At 36.1% G+C, this 18,286-nt stretch overlaps 1 protein-coding gene across 1 annotated transcript in view; it reads left to right on the forward strand.

Moving 5' to 3' along the window:
- GMI1 (gamma-irradiation and mitomycin c induced 1) overlaps nt 1-18,286 on the forward strand; it is a 109,979-nt gene that overhangs the window by 39,355 nt on the left and 52,338 nt on the right. The window contains exons 16-30 of the mRNA XM_020672217.2: nt 4,256-4,346; nt 4,509-4,543; nt 8,514-8,589; nt 10,928-11,116; nt 11,221-11,376; nt 11,527-11,548; nt 11,693-11,804; nt 11,893-12,009; nt 12,137-12,457; nt 12,607-12,734; nt 13,450-13,627; nt 13,765-13,873; nt 14,020-14,117; nt 14,617-14,715; nt 17,201-17,264. Coding sequence (XP_020527876.2) covers nt 4,256-4,346; nt 4,509-4,543; nt 8,514-8,589; nt 10,928-11,116; nt 11,221-11,376; nt 11,527-11,548; nt 11,693-11,804; nt 11,893-12,009; nt 12,137-12,457; nt 12,607-12,734; nt 13,450-13,627; nt 13,765-13,873; nt 14,020-14,117; nt 14,617-14,715; nt 17,201-17,264 — 1,795 coding nt within the window. The remainder of the gene's footprint in view (nt 1-4,255; nt 4,347-4,508; nt 4,544-8,513; nt 8,590-10,927; nt 11,117-11,220; nt 11,377-11,526; nt 11,549-11,692; nt 11,805-11,892; nt 12,010-12,136; nt 12,458-12,606; nt 12,735-13,449; nt 13,628-13,764; nt 13,874-14,019; nt 14,118-14,616; nt 14,716-17,200; nt 17,265-18,286) is intronic.

An 18,286-nucleotide genomic window follows, 5' to 3' on the forward strand; every position in this document is an offset into this window, starting at 1 on the left:
GACCCATTTGAATGATCCTTTGTAAGAGCTAAAGAACTTCTCAAGGCTTTCCACATTTGGAGCTAGGTGGCTCTTTGATTTGGCGCTATCAGAGGCACGGATCCTGTTCGGGTGTGACAAGTCTCGATCAGGTAATCTAGGGTACCCTTTCTTAGTTTACCACTTCCCATAGTTCCATGTTCCAGTGACTTGATTGATTTTGAGTTTTTATAATTGAGATCGTCATGGAAGTGTTTGTTGTGGTGTCTGTAAGTTTTATTCACTTGTCTTTGTAACACATGAGCTGAAGTTTTGTGTAAATGTGAATTGTTTTGTGTAGTGCAATATCCATTGTATCTTTGAATGGAAATTGTGCGGGGGCACATTAGAGGCTTTGATTGGCCTTGTTTCAGTCATACATCCACTGAACGTAATGGTGCTTCGAGAGTACACAATTTCACCCACTTACTACATTGTCTTGAAGCACCATTACGTTCAACTTTCCAGAAGTGTGCCCTCGTCTAGGGCAGTGACACTGGGGAAAGAGCTTGCTAGTTGTGCAACTAGCAAGCCTAGGTGGCAAGGTAAGAGCAGGATTATTTCCCACTTAGGACAACACCCGCTGCCTAACCAACCAGAAAAGCATATTGGCTGGGGAGAAGGCAATAACAAGGGCACACATGTGTGTAGTCCAGTGGATGTATGCCTTGTTTGTTGGCCTTGTTAGATGCAATGACATCCATAGGTTTGGAGTAGAAATTCCTTGCTTCCAGAATGCCAGGAATTGCTTGTTAAAGAATAATGTGGAAGAGGTTAGGGGATACACATAGAAGGAGTTATGGGCCAGCCATGGATGATACATCATGGCTTATAGGTGGACAGATGGGAGAGAGAGATAGCTCATAAAGTTTTGGTATATACTATGGTAAGTGCGGAATTTTATTTAAGTCAGTGGGTACCTCTGATATAATTAAGATTGTGGAGGATTTATTTGGTTTGTTTAAGGAAACTTGTTGAGCAAGTGGGGCTACAACATGCAGTCCAATTTATTACTAACAATGGAACCAACTACTCCATTGGGGGGTAGTTGCTGCAAAGGCATTACGTACCATGGGACTTCTTTTGCAGCACATTATATAGATTTAATGCTCGAGGATATAGGGAAGATGTCACATGTTGTATAAAAGGTGAATGGTTTTTCATTATTTATCTACAACTATTCCTTTGTCCTTATTCTTATGAGGAAGCATAAAAATGGGCTGCAGTTCCTAAGGGCAACAATAAGAAGATTTGTCACTAACTTCTTTTTATCACTAAGTATTTTGTAGCAAAACGATGCCTTGCAAACCATGCTTAAGTCAAGTGTGTTATGGGATGTAGTATGGATCAAGAAATGTCATGGGAGGGAATTGGTAGACTTTGTTTTTTAATAGCCTTCTCAGTTTTCAATATAATTCGAGTTAGAGTCGAGTGTGAGGTTGTTTAATGAGCTTGGAGTATTGTGGTATTGGTAAAGCACTACAATGTTTATGCTGGCAAGTTTGAGGGAATAGTAAAACCAACAAGAAACAAAGCCAAGCACAAGAATAATTCAAAGAAACCTAGAGTTTTTTTTTCCATACCCCAAGCTAGGGTTGCAAAGCCTAAGCTTTTAGCACTTTTAATTTCTAAAAAACATGTGGAATCGACCTTGTCAAGGCCCTACACACCTCTTATATATTACACTTCAATGTTCAAAGTCATTACATGTCCATACAATGATTAAAATGACCTATATATATCTTAACTTGAACTTAAAATTTGTAATGACAGTTTTACCCCTGTGAACAGTACCCATGAACATTACTCGTGAATAGTATTTGTGAATAGTACCCATGAAATAAATAAAAAACTATAAAAATACTAAAATTCTTAAAAAACTAAAAAAACCTAAAACCAAAATCATATATACATCCTTTAAAATTGAATAGAAATTAAAAATATGTATAATCTTGCTCTCCATCATTCTCCCCTTGTTGGAGAAAACGCGTCCTCGAATTTTGAAGCGTGCTAAGATGAATTCATTATCAAAAACACCTTCTTTGACCTTCTTTTCTTTGTTGGCTCAAAGATTATTCGTGGTACAAATATTTTTTTAAGAAATGGATCTGGATATGTATATTGAGGAATCAATGCAAATTTATCAAATATGGATATCCTTGAACTCTCTTTGAAAATTGTGTACGATACTCCAAACTCAATTTTCTGGTGTTTAGAAGCCTTCTCGACATTTATTTCATTACTCTCTAAATCCAAGGCCACAATTTGCAGATTTTGAGTCGACCATGCTTTCACTGCACTACTCTAATTCCAATGCCCTAAATCTCTTGAACGCTCCACCTCTTCAAGAATAATGAGATCTTCAAAGGTCATGATTTAGATTAGTCCTCATGCTGCCTTCCCTCCATATTCTCCATCCTCTTCCAAAATATCTTTATTTTCATCTTGATCCTTATCCTAGATTGGATCTCCTAAGTGATCTTGTTGTTCATCTGAGTATATATTGAAGATTGGTGGTGAATCCCAATCTACAACTTGTTGATTTTCGATGCAATTTGTGTCAAAATCATTAATCTCATCCTTCAGATCGAAGACCCTAGAGTTATGTTCCCCACATCTAGGTCTTCTATCGCTATCCTCAACATTTGACTCCCCACGTGGAGCGCAAAAGTAAAAAGACTTATCCTCGAGAACCTCTTAGGCTGAAAGATCACCGTCTTGCCCATTTTTTAGGCTCGTGAACTGCTTCATCAGCTGCTGTACTTGCCTTTCTAGTTCCTCAATTCTGTCATCTATGAGATCATGAAGTGGATCTACAAAAATCCCCCTTCGCGCCTTTTCATTGCCATGGGTTTGTCGAAATCACAAACCTCAGGTAAATTATCAACAAAAAACTGCTGAAATCAACAAGATCTAGGTTGTTTTGGCAAAACCTTAGCCAAAATCAGCAAACCTTAGACCCTTCTCCGCTTTGACCTAGGGCACCAAAAAAATCGATGCTACAGTAACTCAGTACAATGCTACAGTACTTTATGTGTAGATCACAGGCTCTGATACCAAATGAAAACAAGGAGTAGCAAAGCTAAACAAGCGAAATGTTTCTTTTCCAAACCCCAAGCTATGGTTTCAAAAGCCTAAGCTTTCCTCTCTTTTAATTTTTAAAAACATGTGGAATTGACCCTTTTAAAATCGCACACACCTCTTATATATTACACTTAACTGTTCGAAGACATTATATGTCCATATAATGATTAAAATGACTTATATATATATCCTAACTTAAACTTAAGATTCGCTATGACAGTTTTACCCCTATGAACAATACCCGTGAATAGTACTTGTGAATAGTACTCATGAAATAAATAAAATATTATAAAAACCCTTGAATTCCTAAAAAACTAAAAATCCTAAAACTAAAACTAAAATATGCATCATTTAAAATTGCATAGAAATTAAAAATAAGTATAATTTTTCCATTCCATCAAATGTTATCGGATTCTAGGTTCTTTCCTAGAGGTTGTGGGGAGAGGCGGAAGGGCCATTACATTGAGCAGTTTAGGAAATGGGGGCACTGATTGGGAATATCTGTTACAAAGATGCCATGGATTAACATGAGCAAAGGAGGAGGAAGGTTCTGTTGGGTGATCAGAATCAAAGATAGGTGGATAGTTCGACATCTAATGGTGGAGAAGTCCAACACCCTCTCAGGTGGGAAAGGGGAAGGTGGGAGAGAAAGAGAAGTTATGGGAGCAAAGTTGGGATCAGATTATGGTTGAGAAGTTTGATGTATTAGCTGGGAGCTGAAAACACGCAGCAGCGATGAAAGACAACATTCCCACTTATATATTACATATTGCTAGTACAAACCCCAATTTCGCACTAACCTGACCTTCATAAAGAATTTCACACCACACTATACAAGATGTCATGAGCATAATATTGCAACCATTCATATGATTCCAAAAAATGTATGAGGATGCAATGTTACATGTTTGCCCCTGATGCCTTAAACATGTTACTAGTGTCCCTCACTTTCTCTAGTCTGGTCTCAAATATAGTGTAATTTGGAATTGGTTGTTTGTTCTTCATTAATTGGTTTTTGGAAAGGTGACCTTTTTCTGTTCATCAAAATGTATCCTCTTTGCATGGGAAGCTCCATACTTCTTGTCTGTTAATGTGGTAGTTTCCCTGTTTCAAGTATTTCTAATATTTGAATTCATGCTTATATTCCATTCAGGGAAGGCTTCCTTTTATGGAGCCAAAGCATTGGAAAGGAGATAGAGTACAAATGTTGAAGCGTTGCTACCTGCGAGTTAAATGCTTTGTGGGTAAGCGATTCCTTGTGACTACCAATTATGCCTTGGCAGTTCTTTCTTGTGAGGTGAATCGTTCAATGTTTCATTTTTAATTGATGTTTTATGAATATACTTGTCCTTTTCTGTGCTATTTTGTGTTTAGGAACTATTAGTGATCTTCTTGTCTTGTTGCAGAAACGGATGCGGGTTTCTCACCTACTCCTTATAAGGTGGACATCTTGACTATCTTCCTGTCAGTCAACTATTTGAAGAACTCTGTTACCTTGATATTGAGTTGTTCAAAGCCTATTAGCTACTGCTAAAGAATTTCTTGCTATTGATGTTGTAATTTTATATTTCTGTGTATATGTTTGCAAGGTATCACATTTTCTCTTCTGGTTGTTACGTGGGAGGAACAATAGGATAGAGGTTTATATGGAAGAAATCATTTGAATTTTTGATGATTTGCAATATTATTTGATAGAGAAGCTTGTGAGAGGTGCACAGGCTACAAGTGAAATGTGTAGAACTGAAGTGGCTTCTGTTGTGATCCTGATATGTATGTGCACTTGTGCAAATTACTGCTGTTATGGTGCCTGTAACACCCTTATATAAAATAATTTGATAGTGCGTAATGGGCAAATATGTCTACTGGTGGTATTGATACTTAGCTGTATGATGTTCGATCTGATGATAATAATGTTGTTAAGATTGGAGATAAACTTATATTCTAACAGGCCCCCTATGCAGGCCCCCTATGCTTGGGTGCCAAGTTACTGGTAGACATGGTTGAGTGAGTTATGAAGATGATATGCTTTGGACACTTAATATGAATAGGGGACGGATACTTTCCACTTTGTTCCCCCTTCAACATTCCCTTGTATCATATGATACAGTTAAGTCCTTGTGTCCTTGTTAATTTTTTGTGCTTTTCTCTTATTGTACGTGTATTATGTGTTAGTATACCTGTGTTACTTGTATTTTCTCGTGAGGAGATCATTATTTTAGTTGAAGTTAATGTTGTTATGTTTCCGACTTCCCACCAAAGGGAGAATATTGTAAAATGTCTCTTTGCTTAGTGTTTGAGACTTGGTTGAGTCTAGGAGTGGCAATGGGTCGGGATGGTCTGACCCGGAACTGATTGGGTCTAGAGTCTTCCCACCCACCTGAATTGATTTGGGAGGACCTAGCTTGACCTGGACTCGACCTGAAAATTCATCTGGCTTGGCTCGACCCCACCTGATCCATATTATAGTATTAGGTTAAAGTCTTGATTACTTAAATTTTTGTATTAGACATTGTATTAATTTGATCAAGGTTTTGATTAATTGAGTCCTTACTAGTTATTAAATTAACATTGTGTGTGTGTATATTCCAAATATGTCCGGGTCAGGTCTACCTATATATTCCAAATATTTCCAGGTAAGGTCTACCTGGACCGGGAATCTACCCGAATGCTAATCGGGTCCAGGCTATTGGATCCAGACCCGACCTGCCGGGTCCAACACCTGGATTCATACTTGAACCTGGTTAGGGTGTAGCCACCGGGTCGATTGGTTGATCTGAACAAATAGCCAGTCCTAGCCAAGTCCACTTGGACAAGGCCTCGACCTTGTGGATAGATGAGTCGTACCAAGTATGTCGGTACAAGTCCTCTATGTAATACAAGGGACCTTATTTCATATCCCTCTTTCTCTCGCTCTCTGTAAAATGGGGGGCACCACCCCACTTTCATCTCTCTACTAGGCATGGTCTCTCTCTCTTACTCCCTCTACGTGGCTAACCAGGTACAATCTTTCTTTATCTCCCTCAAAACGGGGTGATTTCCGCTCCCTTTTTCATTCCTCTCTCTCCGTTGCTCCTTCTTTCTCCCTGTCCCTCTCTCCTTCCTTGTCTCTCTTTCTCTCTGTAAAAGGGGGCAGAAGTCGGCCCCCTTCGTCATCTCTCTCTATTAGGGGGAGAAGATATGTGGGAGTGATATGAGAGAGAGAGAGGGAGATAGAGAGAGAGAGATCTGTGTGAGAGAGATGATCTGTGAGATAGACTGAGAGATCTGTTTGAGTGGGAGGGATCTATGTGTGTGTGTGTGTGTGAGAGAGAGAGAGAGAGAGAGAGAGAGAGAGAGAGAGTGAGGGAGATAGAGATCATAGAGAGAAATAGAAGAGAGATATCAGAGTGAGAGAGATCCGTGAAAGTGAGAGAAAGAGAGAGAGTGGGAGAGATGTGGCTAAAGCCCCCTCTCTCTGGGGCATGTCACCAGAGCCCCCCTCCCTCTCTGTTTTATTTTTAACTCTTTTACTTTTTTAAAAACAATCTTTGTAATGTTCATTACTCAGATGAGTCCACTTGTAACTCGGCTTGGTCCATGGCTGAGTCCTTGGCCCGAGCTCATTCCAAACACTGTTCTTGCTGGTCATAATTTGATCACTTCTTGTGCAACTTACAGTACATGCATCAAAGTAGGAATTGCTCCCAGTTTCATTATTTAAGCAGGGTACTTCATGACCTTGTGTGAAACTAACACAATTTTCTGAAACAGTATGGTAATGTAGTTGCTTGCCGTAGGGTTTTACTCGCTGCTTATGAGAATTTGGATTCAAGGGTTAATGGAGAAAATCGAAGGGATGGTTTATTAAGTTCAGTAGGGGTTTGGGTAAGGGATATTTCTGAACAAATTAAGGCACACATGTTTGAAGTCGATGCTTACTGTGTCGCAATTTTGCCTCTTAGAAAGAAGGGAGAGAAATCGACTTTTGTTATCTGTATCGGGACCTTCCTTGAGATTAGCTGATTGAACATTATGAACTGCTGAACCCTAATCAAAATGTGCTTATTAATCTTAATCTGGAAATAAGTGTGTAGCCTGATCTATTACGTATGAAGTAAAGAATGAACATCATGTTTAATATATTTAATCTAGCTACATCATCTAAATAATGTACTTGTATCTATTCTCAAATAAGAAAACCAATTTCATACCAAGTAATTGATGGCTATACATGTCATTTAACAATATTTGCAAACTGTGGCTATTGCTTATGCCTTTCCAGACTTCCATTTCACTAGTTGGCAAAGTCATGTTATTTTGTTCTAGTTGTCTTATGAAACCTCATTGCTAGGGTGCTTAACAGCAGCATGGCCCTCTGATTAGCCTTAATTACCTTTCCCCATTCTTTTTGTACATATTGATCTGAATGTGCTCTTTTTATACCTCGACCTATACATTTTCTCATCATTGAACAACAAATAGTGATACAGTGATATAAATAATTCTCAAATCGTATATATCCTTCTCAATCCCTTCCCTTACAATAAATTTTCTCACCAAACGCCTGGGCATGATAATTGCTAACCGAATGTGCTGAGTCTTCAATTGGAAGCATTGCTAGAATCCATGTTAGAGGGAGAAATTTTTTTATTGAATGCTTGTTCTTAATCACTGATGACTTGACACCTAGATGATGGCATGAGGCCATCGTCTTCGATAATGTTAGACGTTTGTCGTTTAATTTTGTGATTTAATAAAAGTATTCATTTCTCTGATGTTGTTTATTATTTGGCTCATAGTTGTTGCAAGGGGGGATGGGTTCGGGAGGGGGTTCGGTGCGAGGAACGCCGAACTGCCATAGGGTGTAAGTTCCCTAGGGTTAGGATCAACATCTGTACATTAAGGAGCTAGATCCTAGGATACCGGGGAGCGAGGTCCCATGGCACTGGGATCCGGGTTTTAACTTAGAGGGATCTAATCTCCATTATATGTTAAACAATATCAATTATTAGTATGTGATAAAACTAGGATGGAGCCGATGTGCTTGGTCCATTGTGTTACACCTTAGCATATCACCAATGCCATAGTACTCCAGTTACTGCAATAGGGCAATTTATTAAACCACAAATAGGCTTACTATAACGATGATGTGTTATGCACCACAATTTAACATATTATAAAGAAATAAATCCATAGTACCAAGGAGACAAGTAGTAGTTCAATTAACAGTACAGCTCCTCTCCTTAGAGGGATCCTACAAGCATGTAGACCGGGATCCCATTTTATAAGGAGCAAGATCCCTATTTCTCTAGACCCAAGCTGGTAAGGTCCCTAGGGTGGGCCCATGGCCTTTTCCCCAAGGTTTCAGATATCTCTCTCATGTATTTGTTGACATCTTCTAATGATTATTATATTTCTCATTTTATTTGTAGACTGATTTAGCGCATCAAGATCCATTCACAACTACCTTGAGGAACTTTGGAAGCAAGCAACCTGCAAAAGGTTCCGGTAAGCTCTTTTTGGTTCAATGTATTATTTTTAGACTTTTTTTAAAAAACATTTTTACAAGTCTTAAAAGGTTTTATATAGATGTTTACCTCTGAACCAGGGTTCAAAAACTCGCCGAGTCGAGCCGGACTCGCCCGGTTTGACTCGGGAATCGTCGGCTATCGAGCCGGTTCCACTAAAAAATCGAGAATCGCCTGTGTCCAGAGAGAACCGGGCGATTCTCTGCGATTCCCAACAGTGAATCGCAAGTCTCACCAAAATTTTTTGGGGTTACATGTGGCCGCACATGAGAGCAACACGTGGCACCTAAAATTCCTCCACATGTGGCAATTCACCTCACTCGTATGCCCCCCTCGCTTTTCTACACGCGCAGCTGATTGACAAGTACACAACACTTTATAGAGAACAAAGGGTCGCTCATCCTTCGATGTGGGATAATTCCCACAAAAGTTCATTCAAGCAAGATGATTAAATATGTATTATATTATAGAAGCTAATGAATCACATCAGGTGATGTGGTGGTGTTGGTAAACAACCTTGAATTTTCGGTTGGCGTCTTGAGTTCGAACCCCGCGCGCGTCGTCGTTTATAATACAACATTTTTTTAAGATAAAAATAAAAAATAGAAATAAAGATATAAAATGAAAAGCTTTTCAAGATAATGAATAAAAAGCTTGAAATAAAATAGAAAAAATAAAAAGCTTTTCTTGTTGTAAAAAAAGCTTAAAAAATAAAAAATAAAAAGCTTTTCAAGATAAAGATAAAAAATATAATACAACACTTTTTTATTTTTCTTGTAAAAAAAATACAAGGTAGTGTAAAAAGTATTTCTTGCAAAAAAATAAAACAAAAGGCATAAAAAAAAATTTTGACAACAAAAATAAACAAAGGCAAAAAATACTGTTGTAAAAAAATAGAAAAAATAAAAAATAAAAGGCTTTTCAAGATAAAGATAAAAAATATAATACAACATTTTTTTATTTTTTTTGTAAAAAAAATACAAGGTAATATAACAAGCATTTCTTGCAAAAAAATAAAACAAAAGGCATAAAAAAATAAAATGTACTTTGGCAGCATCATTTTTTTATTTTTCTTGTAAAAAAAAATAAAAAGTAATACAACAAGCAAAAAAAAATATAGTATAACGTCTTCTTCTTGTGTCTAAAAAAAAAAAAAGGATAATCAACAAGTATCATATTTTTCTTGTAAAAAAAAAAAAAAGATAATACAATAAGTATTTCTTGTCAAAAAAATAAAAGGTATTTCTTAATACAACCTAGGAATAAATGGTCTAATTATATTTTTTATTTTTATAACATGATGGTCTTTAACATAAATTTAGTAATATTAATTTAAAGATATGATTCATACAATGAGGCCATTTGAAATCTCTCTTTCTGCTAACAATCTTTTCTACTAGTTTATTCTAGAATCCTAAAAAATTAAAGAAAATTGGTACGCATTCTAATAATTTCTACATTGATAACCAAATCTTTTATTTTATTTATTAATTTTTGTATTATAAATCATGTAGTGTACTATTTTTCTTACAGTTATCAATAATACATTTTAAATTAGATGATATTATAAAATATTTTGGATTTGTTATTATTTATATAATAAAATAATTATAAAGTATTGTTGGTATATAATATTATAGTTAGTTAGGTTGTAATAATTTGGGTTTTTTTAGTGGATTAGGGTTTTCCGCCAATTCGAGATTTTAGTGGCCAAATTTTCATCGATTTAGTCAACTCTTTATTGTAGTCCATATATGATTATATAATTAATACATCATAATTCTATGATTTCTTTTGTGTGATGTAAATTTAATGGTCAACATAAGTTCATACAGGGAAAGTACATCTCAATATTCATAAGTTGATGAAACAATGAAAGTTAATAATGTAGTACCCCAATTTCTTATTGGATTCCTAAAACCCAACATTTATAATGAATTTTAATAATTTTTTTGAATTTTTTTAAGGCTTAATCCGAGCGATTCGGCCCGATTCTCGATCCAAATCGTCGATTCGCTGATCGGATCGGTTTTTGGGATGCCCGATCTAGGTCACCGATCCGTTTTTTAAACCACTGCTCTGAACTATATAAAATTTCAGCAAGTGTACCAAGATCCTAATGACTACAGGAAGTTTGTTGTCATGAGGGTCATCACAATCTGACCAATGTGTGCATGCGCGATGATTGGATTGTGATGACCTCAAGACTTTGGCTTTTTTTAAGTCGTGAAGATTATAGTAGACTCTTTGAAATATATTATATTTATTCTCTAGAAATTGCTTCCCTGGAGCTGAGCTAATTGCCTGTACATGTGAAGCAACCGTTGCCAAAATACTTAGAGATGGGAAGAATTTGACTCTCTCTCAGTTGGACAAGGAGTATCGAGAATGGGTTTGTCAGATGCATGAAGCATTTGATGAGGAAATAAATACTGGAGAAGATGAACCAGTTGTTCTTATTAGCCCATGCAACAAGAAGGAGCTTGGTTTTACTTCTGAATCTGATGGTAAGCATGTAATTACTATGTGGGAGCATTCATTTTTCAAAATTTTCATCTATTTGTGTTGTCTTACTGATGTCATAAAAGTCAAATGTTTTCCCTTTACCTAGTCATAAGAGTGCACTGTATTATAAAACGGAGAGGGAGGACTTGGGAGTGTGGAGAGAAGGTGAAAATTCTAAAAGGTGCGGTTGGGTGTCCCAAGAATGATCTTTATGCGACTCTCGAGTTTATACTATTGGAAGGATTTCAAGGTGATGTTGGTGGTAAGTATTTCTTTTGTGATTTCTTATGTGGACTTTTCCTTTATGCGGAGCATCTTTGTTTTCATTGATGTAGAGATCAGATGTGCGTTAATATCATTTTAGAATGTTTGCCATACTGATACTCAGCCATCCCTTTCTGTTTCTGAATAGGGGAAGCTCGACTAATCTGCAGGTATTTGATGCTTTTCACATTTTTAGTATTTTATATTGACAATTACTATCTGAAACTTCAGTTTCAAAAAAAGTACTATCTGAAACATGTTGTATCATTTTGATCAGTAAATAGTGTGGGAGCTCATGTCATGCACTTGTGTAGGCCATTGGATTGCCCGGATGAGAATGGTGCGCTGTTGACAAAGTCTGGAAATCCGAGTTTGGACATTCGGGGATCTATTTCTTTCCCCATAAATGTGATCGATTCTGGGAAGGTTGGTGTGTAAATCCTAGCATTTGTAGCCACAACATTATATGTTCATAGTTATTTTGGATTTGTGATGATTTGTTTTCGCATACCAGTGCCATTCTGTAGATACAGCTTCATGGGAACGCAAACTTGAGATGAAGAGACAGAAAGCTCCTGCTTTGATTGATCCGCTGAATGCGGAGCAGTGTTCCCAGTTAGGGATTGATGGGGTAAGTTGATCCTTGCATTTGCTTGATTTCATTCTATGTTATTTCTTAAAAACTAATACTTCTTTTGGTTTTATTGCATCAACTATATTAGAATATGTAGCAGAATGTGACTTCAGTTGTGTTTCAGGCACTACCAAGCATGGCTCAAGTTCCTGCAGGATACATGCCTCCAAAGGAGATTGTTGCAGTATTTAGGCCTCACACATTTCTTGATTCTAGGTTGTCGAGTAGCTTGGATCAGAAGTTTATTGTCAAAGATGATCTGGAGATGAAATTGGAAATTAGATTTAGTAGTGAAGGTGGAAATCACCCAGATATTGACATAATATATTCCGCAAGCTCAAAATCTTCCTCACGTAGAGGATTCAAAGGCTTATATATTTTTCCTTTAAATTGCTGTCCAAATTTATTCCATAAAGCTGGTGCTTATACTTTTTCTTTCTCCGCGGTAAGCAAGTCATTCAACTATTTCCTGATATTTTGCGTTGAGCACTTCTCTTTTATATTGATAACTGCCTCCTGGTTTCTCTTATAGTTGTATGTATTCTGTTTCCCTTGTTCGCTCATCTTATATATTGGTATGCTTAATTGTTCTAGATTTGCGGCACATGTACATGTAAGCGGCGAGAACGAAGGATTGAAGTTGGGCCTGCTGATAAAATTGGCTATTGGAGATTATTAGAAGATGTAATTATCAATAGTGAAAAATTTCCTTTGAAAATAAGGTATATACTTATTTTAAATAACTTGTATATTACAAGCAATGTTCGACCCTATATGTTTTTGCTATTTTTTTCCTTGAAGGAACTGAGTGTACTATTTTAGAAAACATAAGTGCATTCCTAGGTCCCTAATTGGCTAATTTTTGGATATTTCTTTCCACTTTTTGTATTTAGGAACCATAAACTCAATGTTGCACCTATTGCAGTATACCTGTAATTTTGTCAATATGCAATAAAACTTAAATTGCTATTTCCTAAAAAAGAAAAAAAATACAAGGTAAGGAATCGGGCTTGGGTCAAGGCAGTAGTAGCTGGGTTTTAATAGCACTACGTTTCAAGTTCCATTCCTATGTAACCTTATCAAAAAATTAAAATAAAATACATGGTAGTTCAGCACACTCTAAAGAAGATTCATGGGGAGTATCAAATTTATTGATGCTATCAGTGATGTCTGGCATCTTCTTCACCTTTTGATCAGCGACTATCATTTCTCAGGTTTTTTATACTTGTATGCGATGTACAATAAATTATGTATTTAGTTGTATATATAAATTTCACTTGCTGGGAATATCGTTCTATTTTCCTGTTGTCCATTTAGTAATCAACGTGCTTGTTTATTGTAAATGCAGCATTTATTTAATGTGTATAGTTAGAAATGTAATGAGTTTGAAGTTTGACAGCCTTTCTAGGTTTACATGTTCATTGCATTACTTTGCAGGGTTGGCTCATCCATCCACAATCTTTCCATTGCATGTTATGATGTTTATGGTAATCAAATGCCACTTACAAGTCTTCCAGAAATGGAAATGAAATTCCAGAAGTGTGAAGCGGTGCTGTTACATACAAACAAAACCCTCATTAGCATAGTAGATGATAAAATGAGCCTTGAAATAAAGGTACTTTGCTCCTTGTAGTTTAAGCTTCTCTGGGTTCTTTGTTAGAGCAAATAGTGGGATGACCTTCATAAAATTGGTGCAAGTGGTGCTCTTGACTTCTTGTATTAAACATGTCTGGCTTCTGGGTTCCTGGCCAGGATTTATTGGTCGAGTCTAGCAAGTTAGATGTGATTAGACCGCATTACAAAGATACTTTGGAAATAAGATCTCAAGATGGTTTTTGCTCGATTGAAGTTCATTGTCAAGGTATTATCAGAAGTTGAAGTTGCTTTTTATGAATGTGGAAAATTTTATGTGCCTCACTAGGGGACAGTTGGCTCTTAATTACAGTTTATAGTTTGGCCAATTTTCTTTTTACTATTGTAATTTGATTTATCTGTTCTCTGGCCTAGTTTTTCCTGGTCTTCCTTGTCAAGTTAAGATGAGAATTAGTGGGAGACTAAAGCATCAGTTGCAGCCTGGGGATGTAATTCAAGAATTGGTATTGGAGGTCTGATTTAAAGTCTCTGAGCATGTGCATCTATGTGGCATTATAGCGTGACATAGTTATTGATCAAAGTTTTTATTCATTTGTTTCCTCTATATGTTTGTGTGCTCACATGCATGCCGCATGTGTGCATACTATGCTCAAATTCAAGATAAAGCCATATCTTATCACAAAGCAAACAGTTCATGAATGACATGTACATGCATACTATCCAAGGAAGAATACCTATGTACTTCCAAACTTGTATAGTGTAGGTAGTTTTTTTTTTACTTTTTAAAATTAGGCTTCCATTTGTACTTTCACATTTGGGATGATGTTCCATAAATTGCCCATTTGTATTTGTGTCAGATTGTTGGGAGATACCTCATTATTTGATTATGGGGCTGTTTACTCTTCACTGTTTTCCATTCAAGTTATTGTCAATGATTTTTTTTAGGTGAAACTATTTTGTGATTTTTTTCACCAATTTTGATTTCGTTTGGCTGCTTCTCAATTTGTTCAGGTATTAGATGCTTATGGGAATCATGTTGAGACAGGGCAAGAGATTTCTCTTGATCTGAATGGGTTTAGTCTTCCAGATCAGACTGGACAGAAGTGCAAGGTGTGGTTAGTAGTTCCTTTCTTGTGCATTATATTGATAACTCGTCCTTAAGTTGTAGGAAGCATTTTTTTTTTTAATTTTATTCTGTGCATAGATATTCTGTTGTATGTTACAATATTACAATATTATTTTTCTCTCTGGCTTTTCTAGAGTTGACAAATGTTTAGTTTTAATTTCTGAACTTTTGTTCTGTCGGTTATGTTTAGCCTCTATAATTGGGATGCAAGTTACATTGGACACCGAACTGATGGGATATATATCATAGATATATATCCTGGGTTTTGTTTAATTGTAAAAAATCTGCCATCTCAATGTTTTTTTTGTCATGTCTAGAAGCTGTTTATTTTGGGTTTGGCACACTTCTATGAGGCCGTTGGGTTCTTTATTCAGTAAGAATTCTTCCAACAAAAAAAAAAAAGAAAAGAAAGAAAAATACAAAAATAAAAGTAATATAATGTTGGTGGCACCTGCCATCTTTTCATATATACAGTTCCCCACCCTTTACACAAAAGATACACCGATCTGTATGCCTTTGTCATACTTTTGTCTGTGTTTTACCATTCCTATATTGGATCATCTCTTGGTATGGGTTTGTGTATATATGTTTTGTCCTTCATTTATGTCACATCAGAAATAGAAGAATCCATCACCTGGTAGTTTATTGCTTGAGTCAGTGTTGGTTTTGATTAATACATGTGTTTCTCACTGTTCATCAAACCATAGCATATAAATAGTAATGTTGTACTCTCTTTGAATGGAAATCCAATTCTATACATTCGGAGTGAATCTTGTGCTATGTATGATATTGCTTGCTTGAATTCACCATCATACACTCAAAAATGAGAAATCAACCAACCCCCCCCCCCCCAAACCCACCCCAAAAAAAAAAACAAGGAAAAAAAAATGGGAGAGTAATTTTCTCAAAGAATGGGAAGTGTGGTTATCACATTTTTCGGACCATTTTGTCATTTTTGATAATTCAGAACATATCTTTTCCAAAATTGCATCATCATGAAATTTGGAGAATGTGCAAGTCACTGTGCTGCATCTGTAAAAATATAAAAAAATAATTCAAATAAAATAGAATGACCAAAATATTTCTAAAGTTTTAGGGGTGTTTTGGTCATTTTAACTTTTACAAAATAAATTTTTTATCTAACACGAGCATAGGACTAAGAAGGAGAGACGCCCAAAGTTTCATCTTAATTGAATATATAGATAAAATTGAAGTACTCGGATGATAGTCAAGTATAATACAGAGTTTCTTGGGTGTTTCAATCATTCTAAGTTTTCAAAACATGTTTTTAATTTTTAACAGGTGTGTTAGGGTGAACAGTATACATACCCAAAAGTTTTGCTCCATCAGATGCTAGAAAAAAAGAGACAGAGAGAGAAAAAAACTTACAATTGACAATATGTGCTCTCAACCATCATTGAGGATCCGTTGGTCATTCTAATTTTTCAAAAATATCTTTTCTGTATGTTGCAGGTCCACGAGGGTGAGAAGTATAGATGGCAAAAAATTTAGCTCAATCGAATGTGCATAAAAAAATAGAGTTGGAATACTCAACACATGTTTTCAACTCTTCAATGAACAGTTAATGTTGGGTAATTTTCAAATCTCCAGATTTCCAGGTTTAGAAATTCCTAGATTAAATCAATCATAGATTTCCATAATCAGTTTCCTAATTTTAAACAAGATTTCCATACTCACTGTAAATTCAGACATTAACTAAACATAATATTTTCCTTTACTAAGTTCTCAATTTTCTGGATTGTAGATTTCTGAATTGGAGTTTGCAAATTTGATTCCAGCTTCCTTTTGCCAAACACTCTCCAAAGATATTGTAAAAAGTACAAAAATCAATTCTATGCTAAGACAACAATGCATACACATATGCGTTGAGGATATTTTCTTAAAATGCTAATTTAAATCCTTTACGGCATTGTGTTCTAGTTGTGGGAAGCACCTTCAATGCAGAGGGAGAATGAGTTCAATAGAAGTCATCTCCATTGGTTTAGGACCTAGGTTTGAATTAAAAGAAACACTTTCTTGAACCGTCAAAAGCAAGCGAAGTAGAATTTGTGTTTGCAAAACTTTTGCTTGCTGATCACTTTCTTTGGCTGTTGCTTGTGGCCTTCCTGAGGTTGCTTTATTGTCGTTGCTTTGATTAGAATGCACTTTAGCGGTCAATCTATCGTTCTTGTTCATTTGTATTAATCAAGTAATCACTTGCATTAATCAAGTAATCACTTTTGTTGGTGATCATTTTTTTTTACTATTGATAGAAAATACATTTCTTTTGCTTTAGACATGCTGCATCATGTTTTCAATACTCTCTGCCAGTGGAATGTATGGTGATTGGTTTCAGAAAAGTAAAGTTCTTCAGTTTGTAGTCCAGCATCTGCATAGTATGTGAATACATTTCATCTATATGGTGCAGTGGCGTTTGTTAGTATTGAGAGGTACTTTTCTTGAGTGTAGGTGAATGATCAAGGATGTGTTATTCTTAGTGGCATGTTGAAGGTTACAAGTTATGGCAAAAATGGTAAGGAATTGCCTTATTGGTTTTCCTGATATAGTACATGCATCGAGATTGTCATTCTGAGATTGATCCATTAGGCAATCTATTTGTATAAAATGAACTACTACCATTAAGTGTATTCGCAATATGATGTGAAAAGTAAACTAGCAGTATGCAATTTTTTGCTACTTTTTCCATACCAGTGATGATGTATATGGTTCTTTTCTGTAGATTGGCTTTTATAGATGGCACGAGTCCTTTTTATCTTTATTTCTCTTTTATTTAAGTTAATAGGACCGATACATCCTATTTCTATTTTGTATGGACAGTTTTGCCATTTGTCTAAACCCGAGGGTTGTCCCCCCCACCTCTTTTTTTTCCCGCAGAAACCCACATGGGTTTCTATTTAGTGTGGTGATGTTGTTTTTTGTGTGATTCCTACTCAAAGATTGAGATGAATAGAGGAATTGCCTGTTTTCGAGGTTTGTGTGCAACCGTGGATGATTTGCCAGAGTTTTATCTCCAACTATGTTTTTCATGCGTATGGGTGCCTCCCTAATGTACTCAAAGAGTGGCAATGTGGTGATGCTTAGATTTGGATAGTGTGGTGTTGGTGTCATTTGTTCGTGTGTGAGAAAGTGCGATGCTCAGATCCAAATGATAACTATCTCTCTTTTTTTTTAAGGGAAAAAAATGTTCCTAGCGTTACACTTGGCTTGGTGTGAGTGATTGAATTTAGTTGACCCTAGTTGGCTCCTTTATCTTTTATTTCATATACTCATGGTTAATGAAATTAAACCCAAAACCTTCATTCTTCCTGAACATGTGGGGATGGAAATTACTTCAGTAAAATTAAATGAGTCCAATTATTTTCTGTGGGCTCAATCGGTTAATATATCCCTTGGTACTAGGGGGAAATTGAAATACTTGGCCTAGGACAAGCTTGGTGACTCTAATAGTAGGTTGAAGAGTTACATAATCATACTTGGTTGTGGAGCTATATGTAGCCTCAAATAAGTGCTATTGTGATGTTTCTTAAATAAATT

The sequence above is a fragment of the Amborella trichopoda genome, chromosome 1 (assembly GCF_054954075.1).
Source record: "Amborella trichopoda isolate Santa Cruz 75 chromosome 1, AtrichopodaSantaCruz75HAP2 v2.0, whole genome shotgun sequence".
Taxonomy (NCBI): domain Eukaryota; kingdom Viridiplantae; phylum Streptophyta; class Magnoliopsida; order Amborellales; family Amborellaceae; genus Amborella; species Amborella trichopoda.